Source organism: Pantherophis guttatus, chromosome 14, assembly GCF_059756535.1.
Source record: "Pantherophis guttatus breed Tessera chromosome 14, ASM5975653v1, whole genome shotgun sequence".
Taxonomy (NCBI): domain Eukaryota; kingdom Metazoa; phylum Chordata; class Lepidosauria; order Squamata; family Colubridae; genus Pantherophis; species Pantherophis guttatus.
The window spans coordinates 5,115,652-5,136,650 of NC_142076.1; the positions used below are offsets into that span (position 1 = coordinate 5,115,652).

The following is a 20,999-nucleotide window of genomic DNA, read 5'->3' on the forward strand; positions in this document are numbered from 1 at the left end:
AGTTTTCCATCACAAAATCCCCTGGATACTGGCAGGGATATCATCATGTTTAAGTAACTAATCAAATAAGCTATCAATCAATCAGAATAGAGCTGGAAGTGACCTTGGAGGTCTTCTAGTCCAAATCCCTGCTCTAGCAGGAGACCCTATACCAGTCCAGACAAGTGGCTGTCCAGTCTCTTCTTGAAAACCTCCACTGATGAAGAACCCACAACCTCTGAAGGTCACTGGTTAATTGTTCTCACTGTTAGGAATATATAATATATAGCTGGATGCCCATGCTTTATTACAAAACTCTGTGATCAGGTGTGATAAATTGACACTTAAAGCCTGAAACTTAATGTAGAATGTGTAACTCTGTAGCATCACAGCGTGTTAATATAAGGCAACTGGCAGTTTGAACAGAGGGGGAGGAGGAGGAGTAGAATGTCCCACCCTGCAGGCCAGATGAGTCATGCCACACCCGGTTTAGCATGTGAATATAAGGCAACTGGCAGTTGGGACAGAGTTCCTTTCAGGTGGGGAGGGCGAGTAGAACGTCTAGCTCCTTAGCATCAAAGATAGTTTGGTAGAGATTATAAAATATAATCTCTACCAAATCTTTGGCAAAAGTGAGCGTAGGTGGCAGATACCGAGAGTCAAAACAGGACAACTAAGATGCTGGAGGTATCAGGCCTGGAGGAACAGGTGTGGTCTGCCAGCAGCCTGCAGAACTGGCAGCGGAATTGGACAGTGAGGAGGCTGGGGAGGACCATGGGCCAGTCCTGGAGTCTGGGGAAGGCCCGGACGAAGGCTCTGCATCAGAAGCAGAGATGGGGCCAGGGCCATTTGGGAGTGATGTGTGGACTCGGAGCCCCCAGAGTCAGACAGCAGAGAGGCAGAGGAACAGGAAGAGCCTGTCCCTAGTGCACACATGCGCAGAGCTGCCAGAAAGCAAGAGCAGCTAAAGCAAAAGGGATGACTCGGGAGTAAGGCCAGGAGATGATTGGCTCCTCCTATAAAGCTTAAAAGAGAAACAAAGGCACTTGGGCCTTTTTGCAGGAAAGCAAGGTTGCTAACTCTGTTTCCAGTCGGTGTCTCTTGTTTGTTTCTGAACTTCGTGGGGCTTTGCCAAGTAAGGCCTTTGGCAGGGTATCACAGAAGATAAAGACTGGTGATTCTCCCGAAGGACTTCTTCTGAAGGACTTGTTTTGCAACTAATTTGGACTCAGCTGGGAATGAACGTAATTCTCAGCTGTTACAATAAAATAGGTTTATTTGGGACTAATTGTGTCTTGTAATGACTCAGTAAGCCTAGGTCACAACAACAGGTTGCACCCATCACTCCCAAGAAGCTGGCGGCAAGCCCTACATAGATGGGGAAGATCATGGAAGCAAGATAATCAGATTTCAGGAATTTAAGGCTACAGTGGGGCAAATACAGAATCTTGGAACCAGCAAGAACAATTTCCCAGCCTCCTTCATACGGAGTTCATTTACACAATCTGAAACATTTCTCCCTGTTTTCTCCCCACCTGAGCTGGTTTACTATTTATGAGATGAGCTACTGATAGATTCATCTTCCGTCTCTTGATGCTCACATCTCCCCTTCCCCTTCCTTTGCTCTCCACAATTTCTCACGGGTGGAGGGACCGGGGGGAGGGGGATTTCTTGAAGAGCATCTAAGAGGGCAGCCTTAAGTACAGGTAAATCCTTGCCTAACGAACACAATTGAGCCCCCAAAATAACAGTTGTTAAGTGAGTTTCTTGCCACAGTTGTTTGGTAACACAGTTGTTTGAGGAATCTGGCTTCGCCCATTGACTTTGCTTGTTGCAAACTGCCTGGGAAGCGATCACATGATCCTGGGATATGCAACCGTCATAAGTACATGCCAGTTGCCAAGCATCCAAATTTTGGTCATGCGATTGCGAGGATACTGCAATGGTCGCAAGTGTGAAAAACGATCAGAAGTCACTTTTTTTCAGTGACCTAACTACCTAACTATGTGTGATTCATTGGATGGGGGATTTGGAGGCGTAATGGAGAAAGGGCTAGAGTTAGAAGGTCAAAGGTCAGCCTATGGCTTAAAAATGGCCGGCAACACTTAGCTTTTGAATATCCAACTGAATTGTGAGAATCTTAGATAAGCAGAACAAACGAGGAGAGAAAAAAACTAGAAGACTCCCCCACCCAGAATCTCAACTTTCACTAGATGCCCCTCATAAGATTTTTAATGAAAGCTGGAAATAGAATAGGCAGGTCTATTTCTTCAGCTAGGGGGATCAAAAGCTTGTTTCTTTGTCCTTACAATTTACACATTTCATTACCCACCTAGGGCTTGATGATATTATCAAGCTTGGCAGTGAAACATCTGCAAGAAAACAACCAAGCTCAAAGAGAACCAATGACTCTTCAGTTCAGCCTTGGGCTTCAGATCTCTTCTGTTTAAATCCATGAAAGGATGGATTTTTTTTTTCTTGTTTTCCTCCTTCCTTCATTCAAAATTGTATCTACTTATTGCCATTTTATTATTATTAAAATTATATATTTATCATTATTCTTATACCAGCAGTTGTACATTTATGCATAATTTAGTCTGATTAAAAAGCCTCAGTAGGTGGCACTGTGTGATTGATCTCATTTGGAAGCTAAGCAATCTTGTAATATTTGGAAGCCTGTTTAGTATGTGGAAGGGGATCGGAGATCACTAGGAGATTTTAGGATTGCAGACTAGACTGAAGTTAAAAAAAAAAAATCTCTAAAGATAGCACTAGCAAATTGTTGCCCTATTTTTTGCCCAATCCCAACTTGAGGTTAAACTTAACTTGGAGATAGTTTTATTTTTTAAAAGACATTAAATATGATTTATCAGGTACTTCCCAACCTTTGAGATCCAGGTGTAGGAAACAAAAACCCAAGCTCTGATTCAAAGCACCACATCTTACCTTTGTTTCTTGCTATTTCAATGAGCTTGTTCCGAATTGTGTCATTTGGAGTGTCAAAAGAGCAGAATGTCCCTCGTCCCCGGACTCGGCTGATCAGATGGGGATAGCGACTCTACAAAAAAAGGGAAAAGTAAATCACAGGTTGTCATCTTTGTGGAAAACCAGCCAAGGCATGCTGGAAAAAAAAAAAAACCAGGGAAAGGAAATATAAGAGCTGTGGGTGGCACAGTGGATAGAATGCAGTATCGCAGGCTAACTCTGTTGACTGCCAGCAGTTTGATTCTCACTGGCTCAAGGTTGACTCAACCTTCCATCCTTCCAAGGTTGGTAAAATGAGGACCCAGATTGTTGGAGGCCATAGGCTGACTCTGCAATCCATTTAGAGAGTGCTGTAAAGCACTGTGAAACGGTATATAGGTTTTATTGCTATTGCTATAATTCCCAGACACTGAGCTTTAAAAAAAAGCACCTAGTTTTCTCACTAGTAGAGAACATCAAGAAATCACAATCGTGACTGTGGCAGATTGTGGCAGTGCTGTAATGGCCACACATTTGCAAATACACTTGGTCTGAGGATCCTTGACATTTAAATTCCATGGGAATAATGGATTTTGTACACATTCTTTAAGTAATCAGATTATAAGATATCATGATTCAAAAATGTTTGCCCTATGATGCACTGTTTCAGTCAACCAAACAGGAATAGAACAGAATAACAGTTGGAAGGGATCTTGGAGGTCTTCTAGTCTAGCAGAAGACCCTATACCCGTGATGGGGAACCTATGACATGTGTGTCACAAGTGGCACACGTAGCCATATCTGGGTATGTGAAGTTGTCCCACCGGAAGTTGTCAAACAGGCTGTTTTCGGCTTCCAGAGGACCTCCAGGGGGTGGGGAAGGCCATTTTTGCCCTCCCCAGACTCCTAGAAAGGCTCTGGAGGCTGGGGACAGCAAAAAACGGGCCTTCGGTCCCACTGGAAGTTGTTAAAATGGGCCATTTTGGCCTCTGGAGGACCTCCTGGGGGGGTGGGGGGTGGGAAGGCCGTTTTCGCCCTCCCCAGACTCCTAGAGAGGCCCTGGAACCATGTGAGAAAGAAAAACGGGCCTACTGCGCCATCACATGCCAGGAGCAGGGGGGGGGTTCGCGCACTCATGCGTGGGGCACATAGAATTATGGGTGTGGGCATGCGCGCATGCAACCAGCCCCCCCCCTCCTGGCACGCGATGGCAAAAAGGTTAGCCATCACTGCCCTATACCATTTCAGACAAATAATTGTTCAATCTCTTCTTAAAAGCCTCCAATGATGGAGCACCTACAATTTCTGAAGGCAAGCCATTCCACTGCTTAATTGTTTTAACTGTCAGGAAATGTCTCCTTATTTCTAGTTTAGTTCTGTCCTTGACTGGCTTTATAGAGTTTTAGTAGCTTCTTAATATTCTCAGCTTCCAGCCATTCCTGGATCCACTGACTCCGCTTATTGTGGGCTTCAACTGTAACAGTAGGTACGCGTGAAACAGAGAAAAGCTACGGAGTCTGGTTCTTCTAGCCAGAGATGCCCAGCAATAGTAACTCCATTGTTGGGCATCAGAGATCTTGCCCACATCTTTTAATATTTAAGTATAAAAACCCAGTTTGCTCCGCATCCAACAAACTGTCCAAATCTCTTACTTTGCAAGAAAAATAATGGAAGATAATAGCAGAGTTTGCACCCGTAATTAGCCTGCAATACATTGAATCACAGACTAAACAGACCGGGATACCCAATAAGGCAAATCATGAACAAAGTAATTGAAGTTGTTTAGCTAGCAGACTTAGGCTGTAAAACAGGGGACACATATTCGTTTTTTTTAACAAAAACTGTAACAGATTTAACAGATTAAGAGAGTTGGAAGGGACCTTGTAGGTCATCTAGTCCAACCCCTGGCCCATGCAGGAGACCCTACACCATTTCTGACATATGGCAGTCCAGTCTCTTCTTGAAAGCCTCCAGTGATGAAGCTCCCACAACTTCTGAAGGTAACTTCTGTTCCATTGGTCGATTGTTGTCACTGTCAGAAAATTTCTCCTTATTTCCAGGTTAAATCTCTCCTTGTTCAGTTTCCATCCATTATTCCTTGTCTGGCCTATATGTGCTTTGGAAAATAGCTTGACCCCTTCCTCTCTATGGCAGCCCCTCAAATATTGGAATACTGCTATCATGTCTTCCCTGAACCGATGAAGTAGCACGGCAGCCAAAAACAGAAGCACATTCCAGACATATCTCTCTCAAGGCTGTCTCCCAGGGTTACCCACAGCAGCCGGAGGGGAGTGATCTCTACAACCTACGAAATTACTCCATTGTGAATGCGACTCATGACACACCCTGGGGGGAGTGGGGAAACAGGGTCATGATTGGGGCATAAATTACGTGGGATTAGAGTTGGCTTCACTTGGAATGTCCGACATGAAGCTCCTAATAAATAACAGGATTTCATTTGAAGGTTGGTTCGAGGCTCATGATTTAATTAGGGCATTTACACTTACCTGTAATTCCAGCAGCCCCATCAACAGGACCTTCCCAGCATGGCTGACGTTGCTCAGAAGATCCTCCCTTTTTATGACATTAATGACCTCCGCGAGCAGAAGATTCTTGGAAGGGTCCCCAAGCCACGTGTTAAAAATCCTATATGGCTGCAGGGTAGACAATCCAAAAGAGATAAAAGAAGAAGAAGAAGAAAAAGGAACAATTAACCTCTTTCTTTTGCTTTGACATACAGGTAGTCCTGAGTTACAACCATTCATACTGTGACCGTTACAACGGCAGTGAAAAAGTGACTTATGACCAGTCCTCGCACTTATGACTTCACAGCATCCTCGCCGTCACAGGATCAAAATTTTGGGCACCTGGCAACCAGCATATATTTAGGATGGTTGTGGCATCCCAGGTCATGTGATTGCCATGTGCGACGTTTGCAGGGAGTATAATAATAATAACAATAACAATAATAATAATAATAACAACAAGTTGGAAGGGACCTTGGAGGTCAACTAGTCCAACCCTCTGCTCACGCAGGAGACCTATACTAGGATTCGAACTGCCAAACTGCTGACCTTTCTGATCGACAAGCTCAGTGTCTTAGCCACTGAGCCACCTAGCCAGGTTTCTGACGTCCGAAGTCAATTGAGGAAGCTGGGTTTGTTAAATGGCTATGTGGTTTGTTTAATGACCACAGAAAAAAAAAAAGTCTTAAAATTGGCCATGCCTCTCTTAGCAAGTTCTGGCTGCAATTGTGGTCCCAAGTCAAGGACTACCTATATGGCATCACGATAGCAATGCAGGAGTCTACGACAACTTGCCGTGGGACAATTCAATGCTGTATTAATCATTTCATTCAGGTGCTTTTATCATTGGTGTCCACGTTTTTGATGAAATTATTGTTAACTCTTGTATTTCTGGATTGACTTTCTTCATTTTATTATTATTGGCCATGGTTCCGTTGAAATTTAACAGATTAACTTTTACAGATTAACATCACATTCAAAACCGGAGGGTTTCAAAGGAATTTAACAGATTAACAGAGTTGGAAGGGACCTTGTAGATAATCTAGTCCAACCCCCCACCACCAGGAAGAGACCCTACATCATTTCTGACAGATGGCAGCCGAGGCTCTTCTTGAAAGCTTCCAATGATGAAGCTCCCACAACTTCCGAAGGCAACTTCTGTTCCATGGGTTGATTGCTCTCTGTGTCAGAAAATTTCTGCTTATTTCCAGGTTAAATCTCTCCTTGTTCAGTTTCCATCCATTATTCCTTGTCTGGCCTTCGGGTGCCTTGGAAAATAGCTTGACCCCCTCCTCTCTGTGGCAGCCCCTCAAATATTGGAAGACTGCTATCATGTCTCTCCTGGTCCTTCTCTTTACTAGACTACCAAGGCCCAGTTCCTGCAACTGTTCATCCTATGTTTAAGTCTCCAGTCCCCTCATCATCCTGGTTGCTCTTCTCTGCACTCTTTCTAGAGTCTCAACATCTTTTTTACAATATGATGACCAAAACTGGATGCAACATTCTAGGTATGATCTTAATTTAATCTTTGTATTTGTTGAATTGTCCTGCAATGAGTTGTTTTGCAGCAGGTGGGCCTGCAACCAGTTGGCTGATGATAGTTGTCCCATTTGGCTTACAACTCCCAGAATTCCTCAGCCAGCATTTGGGAGTTGGAAGTCCACAGGTCTTATAAAGTGACCAAGGCTGAGAAACAGTGTCTTAAAAAGCTCTTCAAAACAGAAACTTACTGCATTTGCCCGAAATTCCTCCTTGTGGAAAAACCCTCCGGTCATCATCTTCTTGCTGAAACTCAGGACGTCCGCTGGATCTTCGAGCCCCCAGTGTTCGTGGGCCCAGAATTTGCCAGTACAGCCACCTCCCGTTTGTACCTCGTCTATCAAGAAACCGCAGCCGTGCTGTTGAGAAAGCACATCTGAATTTTAGTCCCTTTAAGAAAGGAATAAGGAGCAATTTAAGAAGGAGGTGAAATTAGCTTTGCTTGCTTTCTTTTAAGGGGGGGGGGCTCCAAATTTGGCAACTTTTAAGACTTGTGGACTTCAACTCCCAGAATTCCCTAACCAGCATGGCTGGCTGACTGAAGAATCTTGGGAGCTGAAGTCTATCAGTTTGTTGAAAAAATCAAATCCAGAAAGCACACACAGATAACTGATTCAGCAGGATTCATTAACTTCTCTTTATATACATAATAACACGTACAATACCAACAGCAAATTCTTCCAACGTGGTAGAGAGAACAAGCAAAACACAAGAAGAGGAGAGAACAGTTTCAGTTCAGAGTTCAGGGCAGACTAGTTTCAGTTCTCAGCACAGCACAGAGCTACAGAGCCATGCCCAGGCTCCTTCCTGTCTCAGCTCCTATTGGCTGACCTTGTTAGTAAGCTCTATTCATTGGCTGACTTTGTTTAGCATGTCTCTATTCCAGTTCATGAATATTCTGATAAAGTCTACAAGTCTTAAAAATTGCCAAGTTTGGAGACCCCTGCTGTAAGGAATACATGAGCAGATAATTGTCAGAAGTAGAGATTCAAGGATCTGAAGGGACCAGTTGACCTACTGGTCTCAGTGTGCAACCTTAGGAAAGTCACCCCACATCTTTGCTAAACCTTGTTTTGTATTAATTTGTTTAGATCGGGCAGCAGGTTAATTCATTTAATTCAGTTTAATGGCCGCTCATCTTAAACCAAACCCTGGACAGCTCACAACTAAAAGTTAAGCCAGACTTCTGCAAATAGAGCTGCCTTCTAAATGTTTGGATTTACAGAATTCCCCTGGCCAGAAACCATGGTTGATGGTTGGAAAGCAGGAAATTGCTCTGGTTGTGTAAGGTTTCATTATGCCACAAACTCGTGACCATGTTTTCGGTGGTTCACTATGCAAGCTGTTCCCAACATATAAAATAAAACACATATTCTATCAGATCCAGATCCTAGGGTCTAAGACGGGTATCAGCAACCTGCAGCTCCAGAGCTGCATGTGGCTCTTTGGGCCCTCTGCTGCGGCTCCGTCGGGTGATCCCACCACAGGCTGGCCACGCCCCTTGCCCTCCCCTCCCAGTCACTCCTCACCTAGCCTGAGAAGGTAAGGGCGACGGAGGGGGATGGAGAAGCAGCCAAGGCAGAGAGATACAGAGAGGGAGAGAGGTGGGGAAGGAAGGGAGGGAGGGAGAAAGAGAGAGATGTCAAAAGGGTTTTGTGGTTCCCAATGTTTTTTAAAAACCGGTTCTCTGTCCTAATGCCCGGCTGGGTAGGCTGGAGGGTGTGTGTGTGTGTGTGTCATGTGACTGGTGGAAGTAACGTCAAGTTGGCCACACCCACCCAGGTTTTGTGGCTCCTGGTGTTTTCTTTTCTGTGGGAAATGGGTCCAAATGGCTCTTTGAGTGTTTAAGGTTGCAGACTCCTGAGAGGCAACAATTGGAAATTAGTGGGGAAAAAGTTTTCACCTCCCAAATCTATTCACTTCTCATCTGAACTGTACAATCGTATAGGAAAAAAAAGACCAAGAAAAGCCTTAAATAGCAAGCCCAGCAGGATCCTGTGGAATCTGAAATTACCAAGACATCTGATTCTTGCTCCTGATGCCTAAATAGAGATATTATGTTTTGATACAGAATAGAATGGTGGAATGTAGTATGTCTATAGTTACGCAGACAGTTCCTTGAGCCTGGCAAGATTCTGTCTGAAGGCAAACTACAATAAAGGAACTATTCAGAAGTAACTACACACCGTATTTTCCCGTGTATAAAATGATACCTTTTCTTTAAAAATATTTACTTAAAAATGGAGTGGCGTCTTATACGCGGGGGCCCGAGAGGCTAATCACGGTTGCGAAACTGCCGATATCTTATCTCTGCAAACTAGCCTCACAAGTGAAACTTCAGATTGCTTAAAATACTGATTTCTGAATTTTGGGTAAGAAAAGTGGCGTGTGTGTGTGTCCAATACATGGGGGCCTCTTATAGACCGAAAAATATGGTATAAGCCTTGCCACTCAAACGACTATTGGCGTAACTATAGATCTATTATTCTGTGAACTGCTAGACAGGGGCTGTCTTAGCTCTTTTCCTGCCTACCGGACATGCCAAGCTCCTTTGCCCTCTGGGAGGCAGCCCCTCCCTCCTGGGAATCCAGAGTACATTCCATGACAATTGGGACTAAATGCAGATGTTCAATTTCGTAGGACTCCTATTGGGTTTTCCTAGATCATCTTGGAAGCTACTACTCGGAGATTAGATAAGCTTATTGCTCAGGAGACAAATCTTATGTCAGGGTTCCGATGGATGCCCTAATTAAATCATGAATCTAGAGCCAAGCTTCAAAAGAAATCCAGTTATTTATTAGGAGCTTCATGTCCGCACGTTCCCAAAGAAACCAGCTCTGACCCTACGTAATTTACGCTCCACTTGGGAGCAATTGTAGAGGCCACTCCCTTTCGGCTGCTGTAGGTAACCCTGGGATACAGCCTTGAGAGAGATAAGCGTGGAATGTGCATTTGTCTTTGGCTGCCGTGCCATTTTGCCGGTTTCCCATCCCCCCTGGCCTATGGCAACTCGAGAGCAGGCCAGGGATGCTTTGCGCGTTGATATCTTATGCTTAGAAAATGTTCTGTTTTATGTCAAATCTCACCTTTCTTGCGATGTTTCTCAATTTCCTAAAAAAGTCATCCGATGCATGATTGTCCCCCCCTTCGGACTGAATGGGCTCCACAATGATTCCGGCAACAACTTTATTCTTTTTCCTGTATTTAACAATCAAATCTTCCACCTGCATGATAGAACACAGTGAGATTTCGTTTTTAAAGAAACAAATCACTAATATGCGTTTTATCTTGTTCCGATTCATTGTGATAATTTATGAAATTCCAGGAAGCAATCAAGAAGGATTGGTGATGCTTCTGCACCATTGAATAACCTTCTCCAAAGAAGAAACCACCAGATGAATGCAATTTTTTTCTATCTGGGATGGCAATTATGGCAGTTGAGATCCCACACATCTGGATAGGATCCAAGGTTGGAGAAAGATGACCCATGAGCCAATTTGTTCGTAAAATCTGCTATAATCTAGTGTTAAATAAAAGAACCTCATTGAAGGCATAACCTGCTGGTTAAAGTTAATGATATAACATGAAATAAATTAAACAAATTTAATTTCTTTCAATTTATTTAACTGTTGAAACAGTCCTTTCAACAGTTCCAAGAAGGCCCTATACCTATTTCCACCACTCAGGTGACCCCGATGACACAGATAAACCTCCAGATGATCTTAAAAGACCTGCTAAAAGGATGCAAATGACCAGCTGTCTGCAAGGAATATAAACCCTTCCATTCCCCACAATCCCTGTCGGAGCTGAAGAAGCTTCTTGGATGAGAAGCGAAACGTCTTCAAAAGAAAAAACAAGGAAGTCCAGTTGCCTCCTGAAAAAGCAACTTCGGGACAACCAGGATCTAGAAAAGACATGAGGCTGATTAAAGTTAACTTGGTTTGTTCAGGCCTGAACTACCGTATTTTTCAGAGTATAAGACGCAGCTTAGTTTTGGGGGAGGAAAATAGGGGGAAAAAATCTGGCTAGCGTCCTTAGTCTGGTCAGCTTCAGCACATTAGTTTGCTGGTTTTTTATCCCTCTGCTTGGGGATAAAAAACAGCTTCTAAGGCACAGCTGAGAGGAAGCAGCATTAAGAAAAGCAGGCAAAGCAAAGGGGGAGGGGGAGATCGCTTCACTCGGCTAGCGCCTAGTTAGGGCTGACAAAAAGCTTCTAAAGAACAGCTGAGAGTTGGAGCAAAGCATGGAGATCGCTTTACTCGCTAGTGCCTCGTTAAAGCACAGCGGAGAGTGGAGGGAGTAGGCAAAGCTGGGAAGATCGCTTCACTCATTAGCGCCTCATTAGCGCCTCCTTAGGGCTGAAAAAAAAATTCAAAAAAGCTACATTCAGAGTATAAGACGCACCCAAATTTTCAGCCTCTTTTAGGGGGGAAAAAGATGCATCTTATACTCCGAAAAATACGGTAAATCGGGATGAAGATGCTTTGTCTCTTCCAGGAACGACAAAGGTTGGGTGTCCCTTGAGGTCCTTCTCCTCCATCTTATGCTTGATCTTTCTGTGCTGGGTTAATTGAGCAAAACAAATTCGCTTTCCGTTAGCCAACCACTGTTGCCCGAGGCGCCTTCTGCACTCGGAAGACGGGCTTGTCCTCACCTCTTCTAAGCAGCGCGCTTCCTCCTGCTCGTTTTCTCGCACAAAGTCTTCCAAAGGGTACTGCAGCCTTGGGAAGGGAGCGATGGGCCAGTCGAAGGACGGGATGTCCAGCTTATGAATGGCCTTGGAGTGCGTAGTGGCTAAGCAGCCTTAAACAAAGAGAAAACAAGACCATGACAACCAGAGGAAGCCTTCAAAGATAAGCACCTCGTCCTGGCCAGATAAACATCCTGCAGAAAAATGCTCACTTGACTGGATAGGAAGTTCCTTTCATTCAACTCAAACCTTGGTTCCTTTATTTATTTATAAAAAGTGTCTTATTTAATAAACATTAAAAACATTGGACACGGTGTGACCACCTTAGTCTTATCATATCCATACATATTTTTCCATAACAACAAATATAATTACTATTTAACATACATTGCTACTTTCTTCTTACATACATATCTCTTGTCCTCATTTACATATTTGTCCAGATATTATCCAATATTAATTCTATGAACCCTAAATCTTTTTTGTTCCAACTCCTTTCCAACCATTGGTACACTTTATTCCAGATTTTATAGTATTCTGTCTTGTCCTTGTTTTTGAGTTCTAGTGCCAGTCTGTCCATTTCTGCACATGTCAAAATCTTCTTTATTATTTCTTCTTCCGGAGGGATTTCTTCCTTTTTCCAGTATTGTGCATAAACCAACTTTGCTGCTGTTATCACATGCAGCATTAAGTATATCAATTCTTTGCTATATTTCTCTTTTGTAATTCCTAATAGGAATAATTCTGGTTTTAGGTCAACGTTTTGTTCTAGTATCTCCTCCAGCCATGCCTTAATCTGGCGCCAGAACTCCCTGGCTTTTTTTTTACATAATCACCACATGTGGTAGAAAGTTCCCGGCATTAAATTGCATTTCCAAAGTTGTGGTGAAAGTTCCTGTTCATTTTCGCTAATCTTGTGGAACTCAAACCTTACTTTCTGAAGCTGGATGATAGAAGCTGCAGATCTATCTCCTTTCTGTGGCAAAATTTCTCTGGCAGGCTTCCCTGTCATTATGTCAATTATCCCCAATGCCTGCACACAGCATCGTGGATCTGTCAAGTTCAAAGTGTGATTTTTGCTGTCGCAGCCGTTGCCGCTTTTCAGCTTGCCGCAAACTCCGGTGGGGGAAGGGGAATGCCAGTTCCAGGCAGCAACAAAGAAACTGTCCCGTAAGAACCAAGGTCATCTAATCCAGGGGTGTCAAACTCGATTTCATTGAGGGCCGCATCAGGACTGTGTTTGAGCTCGGGAGGCCGAGTGGCCATGGCCAGTTTGACATCCTGCAGCCCTCTGCCAGAGCACGGCCCTCCTGGGCTCCGTTTTCGGTTGGGACGGCCTCCTGGAGACCTCTGCCAGAGAAACCGGAGCCTCTGAGGCAGTGGTGAAATCCAAATTCTCTTACTACCGGTTCTGTGGGCGTGGCTTGGTGGGCATGGCAGGAGAAGAATACTGCAAAATCTCCATTCCCACTCCACTCCAAGGGAAGGATACTGCAAAATGCCCAATCCCTCCCCACTCTGGGGCCAGCCAGAGGTGGGATTTGCCGGTTCTCCGAACTGCTCAAAATTTCTGCTGAAACCTGATGGATTTCACCCATGCTCTGAGGGCTGCGCGTGGCCTTCCTGTTTTCGCTGGCAGAGACAGCACGGGCCAGTCTTTCGCTGTTTCCAGGGCTGCCCCATGTGGGCCAGATCCAGCCCATGGGCCTTGAGTTGGACACCCCTGATCTAACCATATGTTCAGTAAAGTCTCGGACAGTTTCCATAACAGTATTTATTTGGACAATGTTACCTGCCCAAATGGGGGGCGGGGGAAAAGGAGATTCAATTCTTTAATTCTGTGAATACCCATGGGAATTAAACAGAGTTGGTTTTGCTTTCAATCAGTGCCAAAATGATGTACTCAATAAAGTTTTGTATTAAAAGATCGGATTGTCTCATCAGTGCTGGCTCCGTTGGGATGAAAGCTCTTGAATTATTAGGCCTTATCTGACATCACCTTGATGGCCTGCAATCAATCAAGCCATCTCATTGATCATCTACGCTTGTATTTAATAGTACTTCCAACAACAAACAAACAAACAATAACTCTTTCTTACCCATGGTTCTCCCGTGAAATGCACCCATAAAGGAAAGCATGCTGTATTCCGGGCAACCTGGGGGCTGAAATGCAAAGAGAAAGTTAATGCTTATTCATTATTCATTCATTATTCATTAAAAAGCAATCAGTTTCCTGATTGCTTATTTTGTTCCCTATGACTATCGTTAAGTGTTGTACCTTATGATTCTTGATGAACATATCTTTTCTGTTATGTACACTGAGAGCGTATGCACCAAAGACAAATTCCTTGTGTGTCCAATCACACTTGGCCAATAAAAAAAATCTATTCTATTCTATTCTATTCTATTCTATTCTATTCTATTCTATTCTATTCTATTCTATTCTATTCTATTCTATTCTGATCTGTTCTGTTCTGTTCTGTTCTGTTCTGTTCATTAAAATTTCAAATTAGGCCACTAGGGGGCAGCCTCTTCCCCACAGCAACGCTAACTGGACTGAACAACTGAATGATACCCATTCAGGTGGAGGATAACTTATTTTTATATTTTTCCAATTCTGCTGTATTATGAGGAGAAAGCTTTCCTCTTTTATGAATATTAAAACAGAGGGCTGGCATTCAAACCCAAGCAAAGCAGATTTCAAAAACCAAGCAAAAAGTTATCCCTCAAGATGCAGTCTTATTTCACCCTTCTTCAAGTGTTATTTTCACAGAACCATCTTAGATTAGGTGAGGAGTGGTTGGTCCAAAGTCAACCAGAGGACTTTATGGCTGACCAAAAGATGAGAGGTAGACCTCCCTAGTCCTAGGTTGACCTTGATCATTAGCCCCTTTGATGCCACCAATCACTTAGGTAAGAAAAATCCAATGTACAGGTACAGATTTTGGCGGTAGCCAAAAAAGCCAATGCAATCCTAAATTGCATTAACGGAGGGATACGATCAAGATCAAGGGAGGTACGAATACCACTCTATAAAGCCTTAATAAGACCACGCCTAGAATACTGCATCCAATTTTGGTCACCACAATATAAAAAAAGATGTTGAGATCCGTGGTGGAATTCAATTTTTTTTTACTATCGGTTCTGTGAGCGTGGCAGGGGAAGGATACTGCAAAATCCCCATTCCCACCCCACTCCAGGGGAAGGATACTGCAAAATCTCCATTCTCATCCCACTCCTGGGAGAAGGATCTTGCAAAATTCCCATTCTCACCCCACTCCAGGGGAAGGATATTCCAAAATCCTCATTTCCTCTCCACTCCTGGGGGAAGGATATTGCAAAATCCCCATTCCCACCCCACTCTGGGGCCAGCCAGAGGTGGTATTTGCCAGTTCTCTGAACTACTCAAAATTTTCACTATCAGTTCTCCAGAACCTGTCAGAACCTGCTGAATAGCACCCCTGGTTGAGATTCTAGAAAAAGTGCAGAGAAGACCAATAAAAATGATTAGGGGATTGGAGGACAAAACACATGAAGAGTGAAGAACTTGGGTCTGGTCTGGTGAAAAAAAGGACTAGGGGGTGACACAATAGCAGTGTTCCAATATTTGAGGAGCTGCCACAAAGAAGAGGAGGACAACCTATTCTCCAGACACCAGAAGGGCAGGACAATAAGCAGTGGATGGGAATTAATCAAGGAGAGAAGCAACCAAGAAGTAAGGAGAAATTTCCTGACAGTAGAACAGCTTTTGCCTTCAGAAGTAGTGGGTGCTCCATCACTGGAGGTTTTTAAAAAGAAATTGGGCAGCCATTTGTCTGGAATGGTATTGGGTCTCTAATGCTTGAACAGGGGGTTGGACTAGAAGACCTCCAAGGTCCCTTCCAACCAGGGGTGGGTGCTAATTTTTTTTACTACTGGTTCTGTGGGCGTGGGTTATTTTGTAGGCGTGGCTTGATGGTCATGTGACAATTCTTTAGGATTTAGCAGAGGTACTGGTCTACCAGGCTTTTAACTGCTTGTAGAGCTGTACCGGTCTACTCATGTATTTTTGCAGGCACTGGTCTACCCATTTATTTTTGCAGACACTAGTCTACTCATTTATTTTTGCAGGCACTGGTCTACTCATTTACTTTTGCAGGCATTGGTCTACTCATTTACTTTTGCAGGCACTGGTCTACTCATTTATTTTTGCAGGCATTGGTCTACTCATTTACTTTTGCAGGCACTGGTCTACCCATTTATTTTTGCAGGCATTGGTCTACTCATTTATTTCTGCAGGCACTGGTCTACCTATTTATTTTTGTAGGCACTGGTCTACTCGTGTATTTTTGCAGGCACTGGTCTACCCATTTATTTTTGCAGGCACTGGTCTACTCATTTGTTTTTGGAGGCACTGGTCTATCACCAAACTGCCTTTTACCACTGATCAGCTGTTGGGCAGCTCTTTGAAGCCCCATGGCAAGTTTTTTTCCTTATAGCCCATCAGCTGGGAGTCAGGAGGCAGCAACAGATTGGAGGTGGGGCCAAATAAAAGGTAAGAATAACGCGGGGGGCGGGGGGGCAGAACTGGTTCGGTGACGTCATATCATCACCGCTACTGGCTCGGCAGAACCGGGCCGATCCGGGAGGAACCCACCACTACTTCCAACTCTTGCTATTCTAGTTTCAGTCATTTAGAATGCTTTCTGTTAAAAGAAGCTGCTGTCTCTGTGGGAAGTGACTGGGCTGCCCTCTGGCCTTCATATCTGGGTCACTGCATCACATCCCTATTTTCGAGACAGCATCCCTGCCTGCCCAGAGTGCTCGACTCTTCCTGAAAACGTCTTTGATTTTCCAACTATAAAAGAAACAATTGACAACGCTCATCCACCCTCTTGTTTTCTAGCGGTCCAAACCTTATTGTGGACATTGTCTAGCTTTTAAGAACATAAAGTATGGAAATAAAACAAGAAAACCAAGAGAAGAAAATGAAACAGAGGGTCAATAGAATAGAATAGAATAGAATAGAATAGAATAGAATAGAATAGAATAGAATAGAATAGAATAGAATAGAATAGAATAGAATAGAATCAGGAATAGAATAGAATAGAATAGAATAGAATAGAATAGAATAGAATAGAATAGAATAGAATAGAATTCATATTACTTGCATAAAAACAAAAAAACGGAGCAGTGGTATTTACTATCAGTTTGCAGAACTGATTTAAAGGATTATGAAACGGACTACATCAGATGCTATGGGGAAACTGAGTTATGAAAGAGAGAACGGGCAAAGTCCCAAGAGAATGACGTAAGGAAAGGGTTTGTTGGGTTTAAAAAAAAGGGTTGGTTTTTTTTTAAAGGGATATCCAGTCCACAGGAAAGTAGGAGTGAGGGTTGGAATACAGAAATGTTTATAGTCAGGCAATTAGAATAAAAACAACAAAAGGTGGCAAGTGTTGTGCTGACTACTTGCTCAGTACACCTTGTCCTTTTAGTCGCCAGTCCTCTGATGTTGCAACGGGTGTGGTCTGTACTCATATTCTAATTTCAGCACAGATAGTTCTCAATTTACGACCACAATTGAGTTTCCAAAATTTATGTCGCTAAGCGAGAAATTTGTTTAAGTGAGTTTTGCCCCATTTTACAACTTTTCTTGGCACATTTGAATCACTACAGTTGTTCAAACAGGAACACAGTTGTTAAGTGAATCTGCATTGACGTAGCTTGTCAGGAGGTCACAATAGGAGATCACGTGACCCCGGGACACTGCAACCGTCATAAATGTGAGTCAGTTGCCTTTCCTCTTTTCCTTTCCCCTTCACTGTCCTCTGATTTGCTTCTGTATTTTGTATTTTATAATACTTTATAATTTAATAAAAATGTATTTATTAAGTTGTCAAGTATCCGACATGGTCATAAGTCACTTTTTCGGTGTCGTCATAACTTCATACATAACTTCTTTAAGTTGAGGACTAGCTCTAGGTCTTATGCTGTCTTACTGGGCAGATGAACACTGAAGCAAAGATCCAGAATGTAGATCTGTCATGGCTTTTGAATGAAGGAATGTACCTTACCTGGTTAATCATGCAGGTCTCCAACTCTTCTTTGGTAACTCTGTTGTCTCCTCTTTCTTTGTTCTGGAAAAGAAAGGTTTCCTATCATCTTCCCAGTCAAGAGTTGCCTTCCAACCAGGGGTGGATTCTAAATTTTTTTACTACCGGTTCTGTGGGCGTGGCTTATTTTGTGGACGTGGCTTGGTGGGGGGATTTGTGACTGGCTGAGCGAGGCCAACTTTTTTTTTTAACTTTTAAAAGCATTTTTTCTACAACTTTAAGAGGTTGCAGAAAAAAATGCTTTTAAAAGCCTCTGACGATCAGGCAACTCAGCTGGGATCATCAGAGGCTTTTAAAGGCATTTTTTTTCCGGCTGAAGAGGTTGTAGAAAAAATGCTTTTAAAAGTAAAAAAAAAAAAAGCCTCTGATGAGGTGGATGGAGTAAGCGAATCTTCTCTGGAACCTTCTTTGAAATGAGATCCTTTTAATTCTGGAATGGAGATATTTCTTTTCCTTTGGGGCCCTCATCCCACAGCATCTATCAAGGGTCCATGGCTGAGAATGGGCAAGATCTGATCTTAAAGTGATGGAACCCTAAATGAGGCTTAGCAGAGCTCCAATTCAGATATGGGGAGGGAGATAAGAATTCTTCCCATATTTCTGCACCTTCTTTTCCCTTGTCTGTTCAGCGGATCAGTCAAACCAGATCAAGTCAACAAACTGATCTCTGATGAAAGGTTTGATGTGCTGATTGACTGTCAGGCACAAAGGATCAGGAGCATATATTAAGTTGAAGCACAGAAGATTTAGTGAAGCCTATACATAAGAATCTAGTTAGTGGTGGAATTCAATTTTTTTTACTACCGGTTTGGTGGGCGTAGCTTGATGGGCATGGTGTGGATTGGTGGGCATGGCAGGGGAAGGATACTACAAAATCCCCATTCCCATCCCGCTCCTGGGGGAAGGATATTGCAAAATCTCCATTCCCACCTCACTCTAGGACCAGTTAGAGGTGATATTTGCCAGTTCTCTGAACTACTCAAAATTTCCACTACCGGTTCTCCAGAACCTGTCAGAACCTGCTGAATAGCACCCCTGTATCTAGTCAATTAATGGTCAGCACTAAATTGGTGCTACACACGTTTCTCGGAAAATAAGGCCCTGTCTTATATTTTTTTTGCCACCAAAAAAGGCACAAGGTCTTATTTTGGGGGTGGGGGGCGATGTCGTCCACTGACTCATCTCACTTGCGCATGTCGACCCCCAGCTTCCTTTTCGCTGTCAGAGGCCTTCAGGAACTTCTTCTGTGGCCGGCAAGGTTTTCCTAAAGGCCTCTGCAGCCGATAACAGAGTTCCTATAGATCTGGAGCTCTGTTATTGGCTATAGAGGCCTTCAGGAAAGCCTTGCTGGCTGCAGAAGAAATGGGCCACCAAGGCAGGTATCGGGGTATGCGAGGACTGGCTGCAACTGTCCAAAGGTAAGGAGTAGGGCAGCTCTACCCCCCCATCCCCACCCTAGCTTAGGTTTTACCTGTGCACCCTTAATTAGGGCTTATTTGGGGGGGAAGGGCTTATATTGGGAGCACGTATAAAAATGAAGCTAGGAGTTATTTCGAGGTACATTGTATTTTCAGGAAAACACGGTAGATATGGGTCAAAAAAATTCTAGAGGGGGCGGACTTGGATCATTTGTGGCAACTCAACGACTCTATGCTGATGACATGTTTAACTCCACCCTCCTGCTCTGCCTGTTGACACAAAGATTTTGAAATTAAACTGAGGCTCCCTCACTCCAGGGGTGAAATGCTCCCGGTTTGGACCGGATCGCCCGATCCAGTAGCGATGGCGGCAGGTGGTTCGGAGAACCAGTAGCAAAAATCCCTGCCCCCCCGCCCATGCCCAGCTGAGCTGCGCGATTATCAGAGGCTGGTTTTTTTACTTTTAAAAGCATTTTTTCTACAACCTCTTCGGCCAAAAATATGCTTTTAAAAGTAAAAAAAAAAAAAAAGCCTCTGATGATCGCGCGGCTCAGCTGGCATCGTCAGAGGCTTCTTAAAGCATTTTTTTCTGCAACCTCTTCGGCCGAAGAGGTTGTAGAAAAAAAAATGCCTTTAAAAGCCTCTGACGATCCCAGCGGAGTTGCCTGATCGTCAGAGGCTTTTAAAAACATTTTTTTCTGCAACCTCTTCAGCCAAAGAGGTTGTAGAAAAAATGCTTTTAAAAGTAAAAAAAAAAAAAAAAAGTTGGCCACACCCACCCAGTCACATTACCCCCCCACCAAGCCACGCCCACAGAACCAGTAGTAATAAATTTTAGATTTCACCCCTGCCTCACTCCCTTATCCCGCTTTGAGCAAAGACCACCCTCCCTCTTTTCCTCAGCATCTGGAGCTACAAGGAAAAGCATCCATACAGCTTTTACTCACCCTGTACCACATAAATATGGTTTTAAAGGCGTTTTCATTGGAGCAAGATCCACAGGACATGGTTACTACTTGAGAGAGGCCTTTAGGAGCCACCTGGCAGCGGAGAAGAGACACAAGTCTTTCAATTCAAAGAATCTGTTAAGGAACACTTTCATCATAACTGAGCATTGCAACAAAATGATGCTTCTTTTAAACCAACCCCCCCCCCAATTTTTTTAAAATTAGTCTCTATTGCCTAAGGATAAAAGTATGGAATCTTTAGGGTTGGAACTACCATTTATATACTATATACTATTCCAGTGGTCACCAACCAGTAGTCCATGGACCACTGGTGGTCCGTAGAAAAATTATTTGCATTTTTCAAAAAAAAATACAATATTTATTGAGTTTCCAAAAGTTAAAATACACAATACAAAAAAAAAAAGACACATTTTTTATATAGATAAATTTATAAATTTTATATAGATCTTTATTTATAAAGATAAATAAATACTATTTATCTTTTTAAAAAATTCATATTAGTGGTCCGCGGGATTTAAAATTATAAATTTAGTGGTCCCTGAGGTCTGAAAGGTTGGTGACCCCCTATTATTTTATATATACTCTATATATTGTATACTATATATAATATATATATATATATATATATATTATATATAGTATACAATATATAGAGTATATATACTCTAGTATTATATACTGCACACCAGAACAAATAGACACAAGGACAGTTTTTTCCCAAATGCCATCACTCTGCTTAACAACTACTTCCCACAACACCATCAAACTATTTACTAAGTCTGCATTACTATTATTTTTCTCTTCCTTACTAGTATCTATCT

The 20,999-nt window shown here is 43.0% G+C and overlaps 1 protein-coding gene across 1 annotated transcript in view; it reads right to left on the minus strand.

The window, feature by feature from the left end:
- Nucleotides 1-20,999, minus strand: part of ABAT (4-aminobutyrate aminotransferase) — a 76,848-nt gene that overhangs the window by 3,090 nt on the left and 52,759 nt on the right. The window contains exons 8-15 of the mRNA XM_060692998.2: nucleotides 20,158-20,250; nucleotides 17,754-17,816; nucleotides 13,797-13,860; nucleotides 11,662-11,810; nucleotides 10,094-10,231; nucleotides 7,199-7,366; nucleotides 5,451-5,597; nucleotides 2,926-3,037 (exon numbers count right to left, since the gene is read on the minus strand). Coding sequence (XP_060548981.1) covers nucleotides 2,926-3,037; nucleotides 5,451-5,597; nucleotides 7,199-7,366; nucleotides 10,094-10,231; nucleotides 11,662-11,810; nucleotides 13,797-13,860; nucleotides 17,754-17,816; nucleotides 20,158-20,250 — 934 coding nt within the window. The remainder of the gene's footprint in view (nucleotides 1-2,925; nucleotides 3,038-5,450; nucleotides 5,598-7,198; nucleotides 7,367-10,093; nucleotides 10,232-11,661; nucleotides 11,811-13,796; nucleotides 13,861-17,753; nucleotides 17,817-20,157; nucleotides 20,251-20,999) is intronic.